Source organism: Rhinoraja longicauda, chromosome 3 (genome assembly GCF_053455715.1).
Source record: "Rhinoraja longicauda isolate Sanriku21f chromosome 3, sRhiLon1.1, whole genome shotgun sequence".
NCBI lineage: Eukaryota > Metazoa > Chordata > Chondrichthyes > Rajiformes > Arhynchobatidae > Rhinoraja > Rhinoraja longicauda.
Window position 1 is genome coordinate 41,717,159 of NC_135955.1, and position 21,911 is coordinate 41,739,069.

General features: G+C 41.7%; 1 protein-coding gene across 2 annotated transcripts in view; it reads left to right on the top strand.

The window, feature by feature from the left end:
* Positions 1–18,301, top strand: part of dennd4c (DENN/MADD domain containing 4C) — a 116,981-nt gene extending 98,680 nt beyond the window's left edge. For both annotated transcript variants that reach the window (XM_078396028.1, XM_078396027.1), the window contains 8 exons: positions 8,354–8,529; positions 8,935–9,111; positions 9,777–9,957; positions 10,510–10,761; positions 12,191–12,308; positions 13,149–13,302; positions 13,563–13,627; positions 17,186–18,301. In XM_078396028.1, the coding sequence (XP_078252154.1) occupies positions 8,354–8,529; positions 8,935–9,111; positions 9,777–9,957; positions 10,510–10,761; positions 12,191–12,308; positions 13,149–13,302; positions 13,563–13,627; positions 17,186–17,322 (1,260 nt within the window). In that variant the 3' untranslated portion in view covers positions 17,323–18,301. The remainder of the gene's footprint in view (positions 1–8,353; positions 8,530–8,934; positions 9,112–9,776; positions 9,958–10,509; positions 10,762–12,190; positions 12,309–13,148; positions 13,303–13,562; positions 13,628–17,185) is intronic.
* The last annotated feature ends 3,610 nt before the right edge of the window (positions 18,302–21,911 follow it).

Genomic DNA, 21,911 nt, shown 5'->3' on the forward strand with positions numbered 1-21,911 from the left:
GTGGAGTTATCACCACTGAATCTTGGTGGCACTATACTGAATTATACTGGCATACTAAATCATACTGAAGGCTTTGATTTCAAAATTAGTTGACCAGGTACATAAACATAGCACAAAAAGTAAGGAAATTTGTGTTTGGTAGATTATTTCTTTGTTGTAACAATGCTTCTTGGCAATAAATCTTATACCGTTGGAAAGCCTGTTTATTTCCCTTTTAAATGGTGCCACATTTGTAAGGAACATGCATTTGTGGGATGAGCAGCAGAGCTGAGTATATGGGTTGCGCCCATGAAAAATTTGCCAAATCTTCTCTGCCAATGCCAAACAGCTTATTCTGCTGTTGCTATTGACTCTTGTTTTGAGCTTCTGGTACCCCCAGGTGCTGACAAGAATGGGATGCCATCCCACAACAGTGTGTGACCAGGCTGGTGACCAGCATGAGGAGGAGGTGCCAAGCTGTTATGGCTGTGTATGGTTCTTCCACACGCTACTGTGGCTCCTGTTTATTAAATGAATAAATTGTTAAATTGCCAATATGTCTTGTTTCTTCAGACTTCAATCATCCAATCCACCAAACAACACCGAACAAGAGTCAATGGCAGAATAAGCTGTTTGGCATTGGCAGAGATTTGGCAAATTTTTCATGGGCGCAACCCATATACTCAGCTCTGCTGCTCATCCCACAAATGCATGTTCCTTACAAATGTGGCACCATTTAAAAGGGAAATAAACAGGCTTTCCAACGGTATAAGATTTATTGCCAAGAAGCATTGTTACAACAAAGAAATAATCTACCAAACACAAATTTCCTTACTTTTTGTGCTATGTTTATAATTTGCTTAGACCACGATATTTTATGCATACTGACCAAATGGTGTGAAATTAACAGACATCATTTAAAAATTCAGACTTCTGATTAGTGGAGTGAGTCAAACAACTAATAGCCTGCACCTGCTGAGTTACTCCAGCATTTTGTGAATAAATACCTTCTTAAACTAATAGCCTGCAGATCTCTTCACAACTAACATCACTCAGTCAGCAAGATTACAGCAATATCTTTATTTAAGCAGTCATTTCTGTATCATGTTTGTTTATGACATCACTATAGCCTCCAGTTTACTTTATTAAAATGAGTGGGAGGATTTGGTGGGTGGGAGTGCCCTGGCATGGAAGTGGCAAGCTTAGTTAAGAATTAATGCAGCACTGAGCTGACATAAGCATCTCACTGCAACAAGGAAGTTTAAAGGACGAAGAATTGTGCCAAGAGACCTGATGCTGTCTTGGAAACAGGGTGTAGACCTTTGAAGATGTGGTCATATGACATTGAAGGAAAACAGAAGAATGAAACCTGAGTGCTTTAATATCATTTCTGTTCAAAACTCTGCTCTACATATCATATTCTTAAAATCGTCCCTTTGCATCGGCCATCCGTTTGGGAGGACCGATGCAGAGACTTTTAAAAGTTTTTGTCTTTGCACTGTGAATGTTGGTTAATGTCATGCTGAACTACAAATGGCAATGGTTGCCAGATTAATTTATGTCATAAATGCATTGTGTTTGTGAACTGAAAACACTTAAAAATACACAGGAAACTTAAGACCTAGGCCTGACAAAAATTCTGAAAAACAGATGGTAGATGGAAAGAGAGCAGAGAACCAGCAAGACAATAAGAAAATAGAAGCTTGAACAGGCCACTCTGCCCCTCAAGCTTGCCTTGCCAATGAATGCAGTCTCAGCTGATTTGCCCCAGGCCGCATCTTTTCAGTCGTGCTTGTAAATTCATCTCAACGTCAATGTTGTCATGCCCCATGAGGATTTTGTTTCAATAAGATTATACCCGATAATCTTTTCTTGCAAATGGCAACAAACGTTTCATGGATGGATATTTCTCCCAGTCAGGATCTAGCCTACTGTTCATAACCAATAAAAGAGGATGGAAGGAGCACTTTGAAGATCAAAGTAAGCAAGACTCTATTCTGCAGCATTATCGCAGCCCAGCAGCTGAAAAGCAAACTCTTTGTAGTAAGTCTTATTGGAGCATTAAAACATTAATACTTTGAATGCAAATTTATGACTTCATTGCTTTCAATTGGAAAAAGAACATACCAGAGAATCACAGATGCCGCCGTCATGATCATTTTCAAGAAAGGATACCTCTCTTAATTGTGATAATCAAATAAATCTTCCTGCTATCTGCCACAGTCTTTGCAAGAATCCTTCTCAACAATGGTTGAAGTGCTTCTCCAGTTGAATTTTATATTGCATCCATTGAGGCACAATAGACCTGATCTTGTGTTACAAAGCCAAGAAAAATTTATCGGAATTGTGGACCTCAAAAGTCTTTGACTTATCAACTAAGGGAAATTAAGGAGGACCCTTCTCAAAATATCCTCAAAAAATCATCCTCCATCTGCTCCATAATGACATGCAACAGGGGTCTTTGTGGATCCACCACTGATCCGATTTCAATGCAGATGGGGTTCATGGAAGGCTGTCCCCTTGTGGTAACAATCTTCTCGATCATCCTTGCTGTGTTATGTCTGCTGGAGTGGATTTTATCTATAGGACAATTGGGAAATTAGCTGACCACCTCTGCTGTCTGTGGAATGAAGGTCATTCCAGTCTTGGTCATTGAATTAAAAGAAAGAAACGAAGCTTGTGTATGTACACACTTGGAAAATGTAGCTTCATACCATGATGAGTTCCTCAGTGAGTCGTACAATCATTCAGCTCATCACATTCATGCTGACCATCAAGCACCTATTTATACTAAACCCATTTTTCAGCACTTAGTCTATAGTCATCAGAAGCTTGGTAATACAAGTGCTTGTCGAGATACTGAAATGTCATGAAAGCCTCTATCTCCATCAGCCCCTAGTGTGAAACACCTCATCCCGGGCGCAGATGCGGCTTAGACGGAGGAATTGGGAGTAGGGGATAGACTTTTTGCAGGAGACAGGGTGGGAAGAAGTGTAGTCCAGATAGCTGTGCGAGTCAGTGGGTTTATAGTAGATGTCAGTCACTGGTCTGTCTCCTGTGATGGAGATGGTGAGGTCCAGAAAAGGGAGGGAGATGTCGGAGATAGTCCAAGTATATTTAAGAGCAGGATGGAAATTGGAAGTGAAGTGTATGAAGTGAAATGTATGAATCCTATTCCCAATTCCTCCGTCTACGCCACATCTGCGCCCGGGATGAGGTGTTTCACACTAGGGCATCAGAGATGTCCTCATTCTTCAGGAAACGGGGCTTCCCCTCTTCCATTATAGATGAGGCTCTCTCTCGAGGGCCTCTTCTACATCCCGCAGCTGCGCTCTTGCTCCCCCTCCCCCAATTTGTAACAAGGATAGAAACCCCCTCGTTCTCACCTTCCACCCCATCAGCCAGCGTATCCAACAAATCATCAACATTTCCTTCACCTACAACGGGACCTCACTACTGGCCACATCTTCCCATCCCCTCCCCTTTCTGCGTTCTGCAGAGACCATTCCCTCCGTAACTCCCTGGTCCACTCGTCCCTTCCAACCCAAACCACCCCATCCCCGGGCACTTTCCCCTGCAACCGCAGGAGATGCAACACCTGTCCCTTTACCTCCCCCCTCAACTCCATCCAAGGACCCAAACAGTCTTTCCAGGTGAGACAGAGGTTCACCTGCACCTCCTCCAACCTCATCTATTGTATCCGCTGCTCTAGATGTCAACTTCTCTACATCGGCGAAACCAAACGCAGGCTCGGTGATCGCTTCGTTCAACACCTTCGCTCAGTCCGACTTAACCTACCTGATCTCCCGGTGGCTGAGCACTTCAACTCCCCCTCCCAGTCTGACTTTTCTGTCATGGGCCTCCTCCAGTGCCATAGTGAGGCCCACCGGAAATTGGAGGAACAGCACCTCATATCATATCATATATATACAGCCGGAAACAGGCCTTTTCGGCCCTCCAAGTCCGTGCCGCCCAGTGATCCCCGTACATTAACACTATCCTACACCCACTAGGGACAATTTTTACATTTTACCCAGCCAATTAACCTACATACCTGTACGTCTTTGGAGTGTGGGAGGATTCCGAAGATCTCGGAGAAAACCCACGCAGGTCACGGGGAGAACGTACAAACTCCTTACAGTGCAGCACCCGTAGTCAGGATCGAACCTGAGTCTCCGGCGCTGCATTCGCTGTAAAGCAGAAACTCTACCGCTGCGCTACCGTGCCGCCCTCATTTCGCTTGGGCAGCTTGCAACCCAGTGGTATGAACATTGACCTCCAACTTTAGATAGTTCCTCTGTCCCTCTCTTCCCCTCCCCCTTCCCAATTCTCCCTCTATCTTCGTGTCTCCACGTATATCCTTCCTTTGTCCCACCCCCCTGACATCAGTCTGAAGAAGGGTCTCGACCCGAAACATCAACCATTCCTTCTCTCCTGAGATGCTGCCTGACCTGCTGAGTTATTCCAGCATTTTGTGAAATAAATACCTTCGATTTGTACCAGCATCTGCAGTTATTTTCTTACACTTCTTGACTAATTCTGAATGTGCAGACACCTTTGTTTGCACCCAGACCAACAAAACACTCTATTTTGCCACAACATTGAGGGATGGTTCTTTAGATATACAAACATCCCAAATATTGATTGACAAACATGACCATGACTACGATTGTGTTAAGTGGCAAAACTGCTGGTCTGGACACATCCTCATCCTGGGGATAGAAACAAAAAACTGGAATAACAGCGGGACAGGGGGTTTCAATATAATCACTCCATCCATATTGAGACCACAATCAATGTATATCAATTCCACGTCTCGACAGCTGCTTCTCAGCAAGGCCAGTTGTCGATGATAAAGTCAAAATTCACTTCTGCTTGAACATATCTTGGGAAGGCTATGATCTCAACCCAGCATCAAGCTCATGGTCTCCTGATCCCTGCCCTCTTGTCTGCATGAGAGACAGACAACGTGCATTGGGCACTTCAAAGCACTGGCAAAGTGTGATCAGTACTGCCTGTCTAAAATCTTCCATATTTATCAGGTCCACCGCCGTTTTTCCAGCATCCTTGGTTCCAGAACCATTCTTGATTATCCTTTTTGCTGGACCAACAGAGGCCACAGCCTCCAAGAGGTCCAATGGTACCAGAACGGTCAGCCGAGGAGCCAAGATACTAGCCAGCAAAGTCGGCCGCAGAAGTCGGCAATGGGAACGCACCTGCCGGGCCGGAGTTCCAGAGCCTCGGTCTCGGGGAAAATTTGATCCGCCGCGGAAGTCCCAATGAGGTTGAGATCGGCAGCCTCACCCATTCTCGGTGCCACATTTTCAGGGGGACTTCCGGGAGGAAATTAAAGCATGCATTAAAGCAGGTGCTGGACCACCAGTTTCTGCAAATCGGCAATGAACCTGTGTTCTCTCAGCCATAATCTATGGCATCGAGTTTTTGATCATACCCAATTGGCTCTCGAGTGTTTAATTGTCATGTGCTGACATGGGAACTTCTTACTAGTAGCAGCTTGTTAGCAGGCCCATAAATGCAATGCACACAGATAAACATGATAATCAAAAGTTTCAATAAATCAATAACCATAATAGTAGTGCAAAAAACCGCCAAATCTGTAGTGCAACCAAAGACACAATCCAAGGAAGTTCATAGTTGTTAAGTTAGTGTTGCGTGCTGTTCAAGTGCCTGATGGTTGCTTGGAAGAAACTATCCTTGAACCTGGTGGTCACAGTTTTCAGTCTCCTAAATCATCATCCCAACGATAGGAGCGAATTGAGAGCATGACCAGGGTGGTTTGGATCCTCGATGATATGGGCTTCCCTTTTGAGGCAACGCTTCCTATCTCTTTGATGGTGTGAAGGTCAGTACCTGTGAAGGGCTGGCTAGTAGGAGATTTCAACTTTCCCAACATAGACTTGGAAAATCATAGCGTGAAGGGTTTAGATTGGGTGCAATTCCTCAAAAGTGTTCAGGAGAGTTTTCTTAAACAGTATGTGGAGGCCCCCACATGTGATAGGGCAGCGCTGGATCTAGCATTGGGAAATTGGGACGGGCAAGTTAATGAAGTGAGTGTGGAGGAGCCTTTTGGGACCAGTGACCACAGTTCGATTAGGTTTAAGATAGTTATGGATCGGGATGGAGAGGGTCTACTTGTTCAAATGCTCAATTGGGGTAAGGCCAACTTTGAGGGTATGAGAGAAGGTCTCTCTCAAGTTGACAGGAGCAGGTTATTTGTGGGGAAAGGAACATCGGCCAAGTGGGATGTTTTTCATGTACTGAAGAGAGCTCAGGATGTGTACGTCCCCGTTTGAGTGAAAGGCAAAGCAGGCAAACGTAAGGAAGCTTGGCTGACGAGGGAAATTGAGACGTTAGTCAAAAACAAGAAGGATGCATGAGACAGGTATGAGCAGCTGGGATCAAGTGCATCCCTGGAGGAGTTTCAAGAACAAAGGAGCAAACTAAAAAAGGAGATCAGAAGGGCAAAAAGGGGCCAGGAGATAGCTCTGGCGGGTAGCATAAAAGACAATCCCAAAAGATTTTATAAATACATAAGGGGGGGAAAAGAGTAACTAGAGAGAGAGTGGGACCTCCCAGGAATAAAAGCGGTCACCTCTGTGTGGAGCCACAAGAGATGGGCAAGGTCATCAATGAGTATTTCTACCTGTATTTACCAAGGAAAAAGACAGTAGGACGGAGGAAATTGGTGAAGTGTCATGAGAGCAGTCAGGGTTACCGTCGAGGAAGTACTGAAGGTACTGTCATGTTTGAAGGTAGACAAATCTCTGGGGCCTGATCAGATATATCCGAGGACATTGCGGGAAACTAGAGAGGAAATTGCAGGAGCCCTGGTTGAAATTTATGAGTCGTCCTTAAATATAGGAGAGGTGCCAGAGGATTGGAGGGTGGCAAAAGTTGTGTCTCTTTTCAAGAACAGCTGTAGGGAAAATGCTGGGACCGATGAGGCAGGTGAGCTTAACATCTGTAGTTGGTAAGGAAGGAAGCAGAGGGTGATGGTGGAAGATTGCTTCTCAGAAAGGAGGTCTGTGACTAATGGTGTGCCACACGGTTCGGTGCTGGGCCCGTTACTGTTTGTCATCTACATCAATGATTTGGATGAGAACATACAGGGCAAGATTAGCAAGTTTGCTGATGATACAAAAGTTAGTGGTTTTGCAGAGAGTGAAGATGGTTGTGAACGATTGCAGCAGGATCTGGATTGATTGGCCAGGTGGGCGGAGGAATGGTTGATGGAATTTAATACAGAGAAGTGTGAGGTGTTGCATTTTGGGACGTCGAACCAGGGCAGGACCTACCCGGTAAATGGTAGGCCTCTGGGTAGTGAGGGATCTAGGAGTACAAGTGCAAGGTTCCTTGAAGGTCGAGTCGCAGGTAGATAAGGTGGTTAAAAAATCTTTTGGCACTTTGGCCTTCATCAGTCAGAGTATTGAGTATAGAAGTTGGGAGGCCATGTTGCAGTTGTATAAGACGTTGGTGAGACCATATTTAGAATATTGTGTTCAGTTCTGGGCACCATGTTATAGGAAAGATATTGTCAAGCTTGAAAAGGTTCAGAAAAGATTTACGAGGGTGTGAGCTAAGTAGGCTGGGTCTCTATCCAATGGAGCGTGGGAGGATGAGGGGAGATCTTGTAGATGTATACAAAATCATGAGAGGAATAGATTGGGTAGATGCACAGAGTCTTTTACTCAGAGTAGGGGAATGGAGGACCAGAGGACATAGGTTCAAGGTGAAGGGGAAAAGATTTAATAGGAATCCGAGGGGTAACTTTTTCACATAGAGGGTGGTGGGTGTATGGAACAAGCTGCCAGAGGAGGAAGTTGTGACTGGGACTATCCCATTCTTTAAGAAACAGTTAGACAGGTACATGGATAGGACAGGTTTGGAGCGTTATGGACCAAGCGCAGGCAAGTGGGACTAGGGTAGGTGAGACATTGTTGGCCAGTGTGGGCGAGTTGGGCTGAAGGGCCTGTTTCCACACTATCAATTTATGACTCTATTCGGAATATAACACCATTGCTAACTAGAAATTCTAACAATACGTGACTTTAAATTGAGTAATTACTGCAACATTGCGCATTTCGAGTATTGATTGAATATCCAGCCATTCAAAATTATCTGTTGCCATCAGTCATTCCTTCCATATTAACCTCATGTAGTGTGAATTTTATACTGGAAAGCATTAGCTGTAGTTTTAAATAGCATTTAGTAGATTCAAATTTAAACACCTTAATGAATTTCTGTTCTTGATTAAATCAATTTTTAAAAATTCTTTCTTGCAGAAATTGTTCAAATAGACATTTTGAAAGTATTTGAATAATCCATCATCGTGCAATTTTCTTTCTTTCCAAAGGTGTTGATGTCCAGCTGTTCTCAGTGTCATGTCTGTGAAGCTTTGGTTTATGATGAGGAGATTATGTCTGGTTGGAGTGCAGATGATTCTAACCTAAACACCACATGCCCATTTTGTAAGAATGCTTTCTTGCCAGTACTAAACATTGAGTTTAAGGACTTACGAGATACTAGAAGGTACAGCACTGTTATTTTTTTACTTTTATTTGGTATTGAAAATTCTTTAAATTTCTTTTCAAGCCTTTATTCAGTGCAGGAGGCAAGACTATTACCAGCAGAAGTTTTCAGTGCTTTGCAGTCCTGAATATGTGTGGAAGGAAGTGGTAAAAATTGGCTACACTATTGCTTTTGAAATATAACTGATGACATTTTCTAACTAATGGTGTGCATATTAGTTTTTTTCTGTTCATGGCACTGAAACATTGCAATGCAAAATTAATATTTAACTCAGTGAAGCATCTTTTATTTTGCTAATAATTCTGGGAGAAAAAAAATGCTTTTTTTCCGATAAAATTACATAATCGGCGTAGATTTTTATCATTTGATACCAGGCTAAAGATCAATGATTTTTATTTTCCTCAGTTTTTATTTGAAGTCAAGTGTTTCCGGCGACAGTTTACACAACCACCATGTCACCACTACAGCAGAACCTGTTATGCAAAACACTGACTCTGCTTCTGATACATCAGATCTAATAAATGTGGAAGACTCACCAGTGCCTGCGAGAGCACAGGAGGAATCTACTTCTGCAGATAAAAGGTAGTTACTGTAAAATGCAAACATCTCCTTTTTTTGTCTGATAATGTTTTTTTATAAAAAGTATTTCTCAAGTCGTTTTCTTGTGTGAAGCAAGTGTTTTTATTTCTAATATACCTTTTGAAGTTGGTGCATGAGAGTAGCCCAGAGGAAACATTTAGTTCCCAATACTTTCAGTAATCACCTGGTAAACTTTTAAGAGCGCAAACCTGTTTCCTTTCACTCTCAGCTGTTGAGTGTTTCATGTTTCAAATATGCCTCTCTCAGGATTAATTTATCAATGGCCAGTTTTATGGTCTCTGATAAATGTTTATTTTAAGGCATGGAAAGGTACAGAGACACTCATCTGAAAGTTTTAATAATGGTTGTACACAAAGGGCTTGAACCAGTATATGGAAAGTAGATGCATGGCAATTAAAATCAGGTGTACTCTGGTTCCGTCATGTATTTGCCTTTGAGTGTTTAGGATATGGCTTGCCTTTTCAGAAAGGATGGTGGGAACATTCAGTTTAAAAAAGGGAGAGGTGGAGAATTGAGCGTATGGGGAAAGTGAAATTGCCAATTGAAATGAAGTGGCTTAGTTTTGATGAGCTGAATGACGGCCTTCTGTACTCTGGTTCAATTATTTTTTAAACAGTATTTATGTTTTCTTTATCTTTTTGGATCAGTGCTTTGTCAAAGGGGTCTCAGGAACTACTGGACAGTGGAAATAATGAAGCTCCTAAACGGACATCCTCTTTGATCCGAAGTTACAGTGTAGGTGGTCCATTGCAAAACTTGGATGTGACTCAGCGGCCAACACATGGTATTTCAACAATCAGTCTCCCAAACAGTCTGCATGAAAGTGTGGTAAGGAAATAATGCTGCTAGATGGGAAATGAATTGATGTTATGGAATATTTTCCTTGAAAATAAAATGTTCAGTAGAACTGATTAAGGCTTGTGCACTCGATGCACTGAATTGCGTTGAAATAAAATTTAAAATGTAATTTATAATATTTTAATTTCAAAATGTAAGAAATGTGCAATTCAGAAGTGTCAATTGAAATCTTCCATTGAAATGACTTCTGTTGGTGCTATGTAACAAACTATTTTCATTGTTGGTACACGAAATGAAGAAATTGATTTGCAAAATATCCCCACTGATGGGAGATACTCAAATCAGGAAATATGATTTTTGAGAATGTCTGGAACATCTCCTGAGCTGTGACATGCTGCATGACACATGCACTGTAAAGGATCTAGCAGAGGCCAACGACGTGGCACTAAAATTTGCTCGCTATTGGCAAACAGTTGTATGATGACACAAAATAATAATAGAATGATATTTGTATGAATGTATGGATTGACCATATATATATATATATATATATATATATATATATTTGCATTTGTGTTCTAGGATCCAGTGGGTCTCCAGAGTAGACCAAATCCAAAGCCTGTGTCAGTACCATATCTGAGTCCATTGGTGTTGCGCAAGGAATTGGAATCTCTGCTGGAGAATGAGGGAGATCAGGTGATACACAGTTCCAAATTTATCAACCAGCACCCAATTCTTTTTTGGAACCTCGTCTGGTATTTCAGAAGGCTGGATGTGCAAAGCTATCTTCCTGGACTCATTCTGACTTCTGAGCATTGTAATAAAGGAATACAGGTATGTAGAAGATTAATGGCAACAGTATGCGAATAGGTAATTACATGCATTGCTCCATGACCGAACACAGTTGCTCGGCACACAACATTTTGTGCTCAGACCAGCACGTACCATCACTTGATATTGAAGCCTGCAGTGTAATTAAAGTGATTTTAGGGTATGTAAAGATAGCACCTCTCCCTGGTTCATTGGTAAAATCGGGAATAATGTGTTACAGAAGGTTTCATTGAGTGTATGATCACTCAAATAGTGGACTCATCCGTTTAATTAATTTAGCTAAACTGAAATAACTTGAAAACCAGAAAAATGGACTGAATATGCTGCTTTTGTGAACTAATTGATAATTTCCTATAAGTCATTAGGTTAATGATGTTTCTTCCTTGTATTAAATGAAACATTGAACACATCCCAAGGGTTGGCTGTCTTCCCACTCTACAGTACCCCCACCTGTATTATCTGATTGTTGACTTGAGGAAGGGAAAGCTGGGTGTCCATGACCCTGTCTTCATTGACAGTGGTGGTGGTGGAGTGAGCCAACAGCTTCAGGTTCCTGTGTGTACATATCTCTGAAGATATGTCCTGGGCCCAACACATTGATGCAATCACAAAGAAAGCTCAACATGCTTCTACTTCCTTAAAAGATTCAGTATGTCGTTGAATACTCTCAAACGTTTACAGGTGTCTGGTAGAGAACCTACTGATTGGTTACATCACAACCCGGTTCAACTTGAGCATGCACGAATGAAGTAGCGGTGGACATTGCTTGGTCTATCACCAGTACTAACCTCCCTACCGTTGAATGGATTTATAGAAGGCACTGCCTCGAAGGCAGCGAATATCATCAAAGACCCACATCACCCTGGCCACAATCATCTCACTATTACCATCGGGAAGAAGATACAGGATCCTAAAACCATGAACTGGGAGTTCAAGAACAAGCTTCTTTCCAGCAATCATCAAGCTCCTGAAAACTGCACACTCTAAACTCAACCCCACCTCAGCAATTATGATCTGCTAGAGACAATGTTTTGGTTGCACTAGGGACTGTGGTGTTGCACTATTATCATAGTATGGTTAGCTGGATTACTGGTTTTAAATTGATTGTATTATTGATTATTGCATATTTCTTGGTGTGACATTGTTAATAGTCCCATAAAGCTGTGCCCAAGTAAGAATTTCATTGTTCCATTACCGATTAAATACTCCTCAGTATTGAACTCTCGGTTTTTAAATAATTTGTTTAAAAATAGTTTTTAATACTATAAAATTATTAATTCCTATATCTTAAATTTATGTGTTCTGCTATGTAACTTCAATTTTATTGAATGCTCTCTAAAAATAAATGGAATAGAAGCAAATGTGTATTTTTACATTGGGAAATAGTTTAATTCGCTTGGTTATTAAAACTTTCATATTTTTTCCATTCCAGATGTCTCTATCAAATCTTTCACAGGACAGCAAGTTGGTGTACATACAGCTTCTTTGGGATAACATTAATCTTCATCAAGAGCCTGGTGAACCCCTGTACCTACGTTGGAGAAACAGGAGTAAGTGACAGACTCATTAACTGACTTGCTCACTAAACCCGCTTCCCTCACTTTCTCCTCTCCACCCCAACCTCACCTGAATTTAACTGTTGGTGCTAATGAACATATTCAGTAAGGTACTGTGAACAGAACAGCAAAAAATCATTACATTGAATGAGTCATTGCAGTACAAAAAATTCAATATAAACGTAGATGATTAATTGAATGGAAAGAATTCAACTCTAAGAATTCCGTGTCAAGTTTTTTTTAAACAAGAAAAGTCAGAAATCCCAAGAACTAACCCCTAGAATGGTTTCATGTAAATTGGGTGTATGTGATAGTTGCAGCCCAGAATATAATTTTATTCAATTAAATGCTGATGCATTTGCTTCAATTGTCTATGCTCTTAAACTTCACTGTGCATTCTGGCACTTTTGGGAAGATAGAGAGTTTTCATTAACGTCAATAGACAATAGGTGCAGGTGTAGGCCATTCGGGCCTTCGAGCCAGCACCGCCATTCAATGTGATCATGGCTGATCATTCACAATCAGTACCGCATTCCTGCCTTCTCCCCATATCCCCTGACTCCGCTATCATTAAGAGCTCTATCAAACTCTCTCTTGAAAGCATCCAGAGAATTGGCCTCTATTGCCTTATGAGGCAGAGAATTCCACAGATTTACAACTCTGAGTGAAAAAGTTATTCCTCATCTCCGTTCTAAAAATGATGCACCTCAATCTTAAAATTCACTTGTGTGATTATTTTTTGTTAATGTGCAATACCTGAGCACAAAACACAAAATATGGTGTCATAAAAAGTAATATTTTCTAATGTTTCAAATTAATCTTCTGTATCCGCAGATAAAAATTTGGTTGGTGGATTAACCCCTGATAGTCAGGTCGAGAAGAGTCCTCTGCACATTATTGTGAGAAGTATCCAGACCAATGACGTGTTTGGGCCCATGTGCCTGCTCCTGAAGGAGACCAGCAAACACCCTGAAAACAAACGACAAAGGTCAGAAATTCATGAGAAAATTGTTTGCGGCGTGGAAAGTTTTGGAGCAAATGTTGTCTGTCTTATCTGCATTTAGTATTGCTATCTAATCTCCAAGTACAGGTCACTATTAGTCCAATGCATCATGTTCTTTGACAGTACCTGTGAGTAACTTGTGATGAAAGCAGATGTTGCCTCAGGTTTGGAACTTCATGTTGATGACATTAGGATATACACAAAAGTAATGGGAAACTCATTGGAGTTCTTTTCTTTATCCACAGGAGTATGTATAGGGAAATTCTTTTTCTTTCCCTCGTGGCCCTTGGGAGAGAAAATATTGATATTGGTAAGTAGGACTGAATTCCATGACTCACATATGAGAAGAGCTGGGGACACAAACTGCAGATGCTAGAATCTTGACCAAATCGTTTTGCTAGAATCTTTGCTCAGGATTCTAGCAAAAAAGAAGTGCTGAAAGAACTCAGCAGGTCAGGCAGCATCTGGGGAGGAAATGGACAGGCGGTGTTTCAGATTTGAATGCTGGAAAAGAGAGGTAGGGGCGGGACAGAACCTGGCAAGTGATAAGTGGATGGAGGTAAGGAGGTATGATTCCAAATGGATGGAGTAAATGACAAAGGCTAGCGGTGAAAAGGAGACTAAAGGGTGTCAGATAAAGGAAGAGGAGATGGAGTGAAATGTAATACTGGAGGGTGGAAAAGGACAGGGAGAAGGGGAGGATAAAAGGGAAATTTGGGACCCAAGGATGGGAGATGAGTGCATGAAGAAGGGGAAAGAAGCAGGGTGACTGGAGGGAGTGCGAGAAATGGGCACGAACCAGGGGGGAGGGAGAAAGGGCACAGGAAAGCGAGGGGGATAGGGGGTATTAATTGAAATTGAAGTGTTCAGTGGTCATACCATTGGGTTGTCAGCTATCCGACCCGAATATGAGGAGGACAGAAAGGATGGAATGGGAAGTGAAGTTCACATGTCTTACCTGAATGGCTGCTGGGGTCATTGGATGGAAGTGAGAGAGGAGATATAGGGACAGGTGATACAGCTCCTGCAATTGCAGGGGAAAGTACCTGGGAGGGAGCAGGTTGGTTGCAAAGGAATGAATGAACCAATGAGTTGCGGATAGAGTGGGCTGAACGGAAACCTGAAAGGGGTGGGGATGGGAAGATGTGACTAGTGGTGGAACCATGTTGATTGTCAGGGAAATGCCACAGCCAGCACATCATTCTCTGGCATTTCTGCCACTTTCAGTGTGATATCATTGCTGGTCACATCATCTTGTCCCCACCCTTTACCACTTTCCACATAAACTGAGCAATCTTTTGGCAATTTGCAACATTCCAAGCCAGCCAGTTTCCTAGACATTTATCATATTGTTTGGATTGCTTTCAAAGCCTTTTTCATAAATTATAGAACCATGGAGTCATAGAAACACATAGAAACACGCTGATATCAAAGCATCCATTCACTCTTAATTCCATTTTAACTCCTCCATACTGCCATCAATTCTTTAGATTCTACCAATTGCCAAAATATTAGGGGCAATTTACAGTAACCAATTAATCTGTCAGCTTGCACATCTTTGGGCTACAGGGGGTTGGGAAGGGGGACTTACATGGTCACACACAACCTGCAAATTCCACACAAGCAGCACCAGAGGTGAAGATTGAACACAAGTCACTGGAGCTATGAGACAGCAGCTTTATCAGCTGTGCCATTCGACCACCCAGATTATGTAGGGTACATAAAATGTTCAAGGAGAATAATGAAAACAAACTCCTTGGTCTACATTCCCACATTTGAGTAAGAAATCCTTTGTGAAATTTGTGGGGATGTTATGCTTGAACAATTTTCTTGTAATACTCAAAACAAACTTTTTAACAGTATGGGATAATAAATGAAAGTCGTCTAAGATTTTTTTTAAATAAATCATTGTAATTGGGTGGATTCTTTGTGAAATTAGTGACAGTAGTAGTGTAGAATATTCTGCAAGTGGACTTTTTAAGTTTCATTCAAGAACGGCACTATAGATTAGTTTGAAAAATTGAAACAGATGGGAATGATAGCATGGATATAAAATGTGGCTGAGCTGGTCTATAACTTTTTAAAAAGTGGAATAATATTATTGAATGCAAAATTGGAATAGCAAATGCAAGGGAGTTGTGCTGAGTATAAAGATCTACCTCTTCAGAGGTGGTGTTCAAATTAGGCACCACATATTAGGACGTGACAGCCTTTCAGTAGTGGGAAGAATGGTCTTCAGTTCAATGGAGTGAATGAAGGCATTATTAATTTTGAAGTAGAAAATCGTATGGAGCGAAGGATAGATGTGTTTCTGAATTAATGTATCCATGCCAACCTAGTTTCCTAACCACACTGGTCCGCTTATCTTGTGCCTGGCCTACATACTTCCATCTATGTCTCTGTCTAAATGTCTTTTAAATTTCAAATAGTACCTACCATCTAACATTTCCTCTGGCAGCTCGGTCCATGTATGCACCACCCTCTGTCTGCAAAATTAAGATTGTGTTTGTTATGAGACAGCCAATATCATAAGTGATAGGAGTAGAATTAGGCCACTCGGACCATCAAGTCTACTCTGCCATTCAATCATGGCTGATCTCTCCCTCTTAACCCCATTCTCCTGCCTTCTCCCCATAACCTCATAATGCCCCTACTAATCAAGAAACTATCTATGCCTTAAATATATCCACTGACTTTGCCTTCACAGCCTTCTGTGGCAAATAATTCCACAGATTCCACAAAAGAAATTCCTCCTCATCTTCCTGAAAGAATGTCCTTTAATTCTGAGGCTATGACCTCTAGTCCTAGACTCTCCCACTAGTGGAAACCCTCTCCACGTCCACTCTATCCAAGCCTTTCACTATTCTGTATGCTTCAATGAGATCCCCCCTAATTCTTCTAAACTCCAGCAAGTACAGACCCAGTGCCGACAAACGCTAACCATATGTTAACCTACTCATTCCTGGAATCATTCTTGTAAATCTCCTCTGGACCCTCTCCAGAGCCAGCACATCCTTCCTCAGATATGTTGCACAAAATTGCTCACAATATTCCGGCCTCACCAGCGCCTTGGAGCCTCAGCATTACATTCCTGTTTTTGTATGTAAGGCCTAAATAAATGCTAGCATTGCGTTTGCTTTCTTTACTACTGATTCAACTTGCAGATTAACCTTTTGAGAATCCTGCACCAGCACTCCCAACTCCCTTTGCATCTCCGATTTCTGGATTCCCTCCCTTTTTAGAAAATAATCTACGCCTTTATTCCTACTACCAAAATGCATAACTCCACACTTTGCTACACTATATTCCATCTGCTACTTCTCTGCCCACTCTCCCAACCTGTCCAAGTCGTTCTGCAGAGTTCCTGCTTTCTCTACACTACCTGCCCTCCACCTATTTTCGTGTCAACCGCAACCTCGTCCAAATCATTAATATACAACGTGAAGACCAGTGGCCCCAGCACCGAGCCCTGCGGAACTCCACTAGTCACTGGCAGCCAACCAGGAAAAAGCCCCCTTTATTGCCACTCCCCTGCCGTCCAGCCAACCTAATATCCATGCTAGTATCTGCCCTTTGATACCATGGGCTCTCATCTTCCTTAGCCGCCTCCCATGTGGCAACTTATTAAAGGCCACATATATTGGTGGGGAAGGGCTGGCCTAAGGGGATATATATTGGTGGAAAAGGGTTGCTTTATCATCTGGGTGACTCTGAGCGACTTGGCATCAGCCTGGAGGTTGAATACCACCTCCCAATACTGTTCCAGTATAGCGCTCTGATTTCAGGAGGTATTAATAACTTCAAAAACAAAATGGAAGATTGTAATGTTTAACTGTATCCTAATCCAATTTAAATTGTGTGAAAACAGATGCTTTTGATAGAGAATACAGATCTGCATACGAGCGGTTGACAGAAGAACAGTTGAAGGTAGCACAACCGATTGATTTACCACCCTGCAACAGGATTGAGTTATGTCGCAAGTGTTTTGAGCCTCCCTTCATCTAAAAAAATGTAACATCTCTACGGAATCGAACCACTATGATGTCCAAAGTATGATTGTAAACATTTCAAACTACATGTGCCTAGAGGGTTAGAATTCACATAAAATATGATGCACAAGTGCTGTGGCTTTGTGAATAATGAAAGAAGTGTCCAGTAATTTTCTATGCTTCTGTGGAAGGGGGATTTAATAGAATGTAACTGCTAAGCACTAAATGTCTTAAGGCAGTTTTGCCGTTTTTTAAATCTATGGTGTAGTAGTGCAGTGTTTTGTACAAATATCACAAAGGATGGTTCTGACCATATTGTATTTTTTTAGCAACTGTAACTGGATTTTGTGTTGGATGATTTCCTTATCGTGTAAATGATGTGTTGAGATTCTACAATTCAGAATGATAAATATATATATAAAAAATATATATGTGATATATATATGTCCCATCAAGCCATAAAACAACACCCGATTGGACTGCAGAGAAGAAAAGCAATTGGAAAGGATTGCACACATAATTAACAATCCATTTGAATTCTCTCTTTATGCTAAGGTAGCTCATGCTTTATGCTTTGGTGGTGATATAGAAAATCTATCCTAATATCTGACAGTTTTGTTCCTTAGTGCTCCATATATAAAGGGATCTATAATTTTATGGTGGTATTTTTGATATTTTCTAGTAGAAGCACGGTTGGAGCTATCAATTTCATTTCTGTTCACATAGTGAAATCAGAGTAATTTAATGAAAAATATGACATATTGCTGACACCTTGTTTCTTCAGGATTTTAACCGAGATATTGTAAGCGCGCTGGGTGAATCATGGCAGTACAAATGTATTGAAGGACAAAAATTTGATTATATTAAATTCCCCAACCCATTGAGCTGTAAAAGAATTGATTTTTATATTTTAATGCAGATTGCATCAATGGTTCAAATCTTGTACAGCTGCATAGTTGCTTTATATGACAGCGGTCAGTACAATTCTCTAAGTGTGGTAGTTTAAATAAAAATACTTATTCATTAAAAGATACTTGTATGAAATGTATTCTTTTGCCAGAAAGACAAGCTCAGAATATTTAGCCCAGACAGTCCCAAAACAAAGTGCTGGAGTAATTAGGACAGGCTATAGAGGGAAAAGAACAGACTATGTTTAGGTTAGGGACCCTGCTTCAGTCTGAGCAGTTTTTTTTTTTAAAGCACCATGCTATTTTTTTTCCACACCCCCTTTGCAAGGTCAAAGGTTTCACATTTTAACCACTGTGAAGAAACTTTGTTTTATACCTTTTCAATGAATGTCTTGATATTACATCCATGTTATCCAAACAGTTGGTAGTCTTTAGAATTCATGGCAAATCTTCTCTTAGCCTTTTTGCTCAAGGAAAATGCACATTTTAAACCCCAATTCCGGTCTCTAATATTCTATGCTACAATCTTAAAACACTTTACTTTGACCAGCTTTCTGACTACTGCTAACTGTTGAAAGGACTTTGTAGTTTTGTCCCTCATTAGCACTTGGTTTATAGCCCTACAGGTCTCAGATCTTCAAGTAATTTAATTCAAACACTTTAAATCAGCATTCATGCAATTCAAGGACCAGGCTAATCAGGTAGGTCCAGACCTACCAAGGTCTTCAGTGAAACAATTGCTGAGTCTATGTTTGGTCTAGCTGATGTATAAGAGACAACATCTTGAAGATGAGGTTGGAGGAGGTGCAAGTGAACCTCTGCCCAACCTGAAAGGACTGTCGGGGTCTCTGGACAGTCAAGGGAGGAGGTATAGGGACAGGTGTTGCATCTCCTGCGGTTGCAGGGGAAGGTACGTGGGGAGGGGGTGGTTAGGGATGAGTTAACCAGGGAGTTGCGGAGGGAACGGTCTCTGCAGTAGGCAGAAAGGGGTGGAGTTGGGAAGATGTGACTCGTAGGATCCTGTTGGTGGCAAAAATGTTGGAGGATTATGTATTGCAGCTGATGGGGTGAAAGGTAAGGACTAGGGGGACCCTGTTGAGATGAGGGGAGCCAGGGTACCGTGGAGACATGTGTGAGGGCCTCATCAATGATGGAAGAGGGGAACCCATGTTCCCTAAAGAATGAGGACATCTTGGATGTCCTGGTATGGAACACCTCATCTTGGGCACAGATGGAGGAATTGGGGGTAGGGGATAGTCTTTGCATGAAGCAGGGTGGGAAGTGAGGCCGAGATAGTTGTTGGGAGTCGGTGTGTTTGTAATAGACGTCAGGCAATAGTCTATCTCCTGTAATGGAGACGGTGAGATCAAGAAAGGAGGGGGAGGTGTCAGAAATGATCCAAGTGAATTTGAGTGCAGGATGGAAATTGGTGGTTAATAAAGTCCATGAGTTCTGCATGGGTGCAGGAGGTAGCATCGACACAGTCGTCAATGTAATGGAGATAGGGCCAGTGTACGCCTGGAGCAGGAATTGCTCGACGCACCCTACAAAGATGCAGGCATAGCTGGGGCCCATACTAGTGCCCATAACTACACCTTTAATTTGGAAGTTGTTAAGGGTATTTTGACGTGTATTGTTTGTGATATATATTTAATGACTTAGATATGAATGTAGGAGATATTAGTTTTTATGTCTGACACACATAAATTCTGTGTTGTGATTATGAGTAAAGATCATTTGGAAAGAGTATTGGTAGGTGGGGTTTAATCCTGACGTGTAAGGCAATGCACTTTGGGAAGTCAAACAGGGATTGGACATATTCAGTAAGGCCCGAAGGAATGTTGATGAACAGGAGATTTAAATTCACATTTCCCTGAAAGTGGGAACAGTAGGGTGAAGGCAGCATATAACATACTTGGGGCATATAGTGCAAAACATTTTGGACTTCACAAATCTCTGGATAGACTGGTTATCATTAGTGTGTGCAATTACAATTGCCAGACTATAGGATTAGATTATGCTTCAGTGTACATTCACCAGGATGTTGCCTGGTTTAAAGGGCTTTAGTTTAGACTTGAGATACAGCACAGAAACAGGCCCTTTGACACATCAAATCCACACTGATCAGCGATCGCCCCTTACACTCACACTATCCTACACCCAAGGGATTATTTACAATTTTACTGAAGCCAATTGACCTACTAACTTGTACGTCTTTGGAGTGGGAGGAAACTGGAGGACCTGATGAAAACCCACCTGGTCACATTATGGGGAGAGATTGGATAGGCTGGCTTTGTTTTGCCTGTTCCAAAGGAAGCTGAGCTAAGTGTGATAAAATTACAAGAGGTTTAGATGGTCCCACACATGGACATCAAAAAGAGAGCAAAGGTGTAAAGGGACATTTGTTAGAGTGGTTGATATCTGGTGCCAGGGCATGGGGGCATATGTACAATTGCTGTTTGTCATTTGGTTAAACATAGGTTTATACATAGTTGCGGTGGTCTAAAGGGTCACTGCTGCATACAAGATCTTTGTTTAAACCTATTTTGTGCTGCAAGTTGCTTTAGGAAAAACACCCAGTATGTTAGCTACCACGCTTATAAAGATATTTCCTAAAAATGATGGAAGTTTTCTCAGTTCTACATGATATACAGATACATTAATAAGGTATCCTACAAATAAACAAATTAAACCAGACATCACACTGGAATTCCATGAAGGCCTTAGCAAGAGTAATGTGTACAAATCTACCAACCAATCTTCAATAAAGCTGAAGGCCTTAAAAGTTATAACTGCAATTTATCAGGGATGAATGGTTTAGGTTTATTGTCACATATACCGAGAACAAAAGCTTTGTTCTACATGGTATCATTTCAAACTCAAGTACAATGCATACAGCAAAAGGGGAGATGCAGATTACAGCTCTCATTGTAGTGTATCAGTTGCTTAGACAAAAGTCCAATGTTCTCAATGGGGTAAAGGCAAACTGAACAGTGCCCTAGCTCAAGGACCATTCAGAAGCCTGATAGGGGGGGGGGGGGGGGGACTGTTCCTGAATCTCAGTGCACACTTTCAAGCTTCTGTGTCTTCTGCTGGACAGGAGCAGGAATTACTGGAGTGGGACAAATCTTTGATTATGTTGACTGCTTTTATAAGGCAGTGTAGATGGATTCTGTGGTGGGAAGTCTGGTCTATGTAATGGATTCACAACTGCAATTTCTTGAGGACTTGGGCAGTTGCTCACATACCAAGCTGTGATGCAACCCTCCAGTAAGCTTTCTGTGGTACATCTGTAGTTTGCAAATCACTGAAGACATGCCAAATTACCTCAGGAGGGAGAGGCATTGGTATGCTCTTTTGGCCGTCACATCAATGTGCTTGGTCCACGACTGATCATTGCTAATATTAATGCCAAGAACTTGTAGCCTTCAACCATTTCCACATCGTTGATACTGACTGGAGCATGCACTCTCCCACCATGCTTCTTGCAGTCAATAACTATCTCCTTCATCTTGCTGACATTGAGGGAGAGGTTATTGTCCTGACACCATTCACTAAGTTACCTATTGCCTTCCTGTACTACCTAGTTGTTTGTGATTCAGCCTGACAGTGGCATTGTCTGCAAACTTACAGATGGAATTAGAGCTGAATTTGGCTGTATAGCCCTGAGCACAAAATTGCATGGCACCAGTGGTGA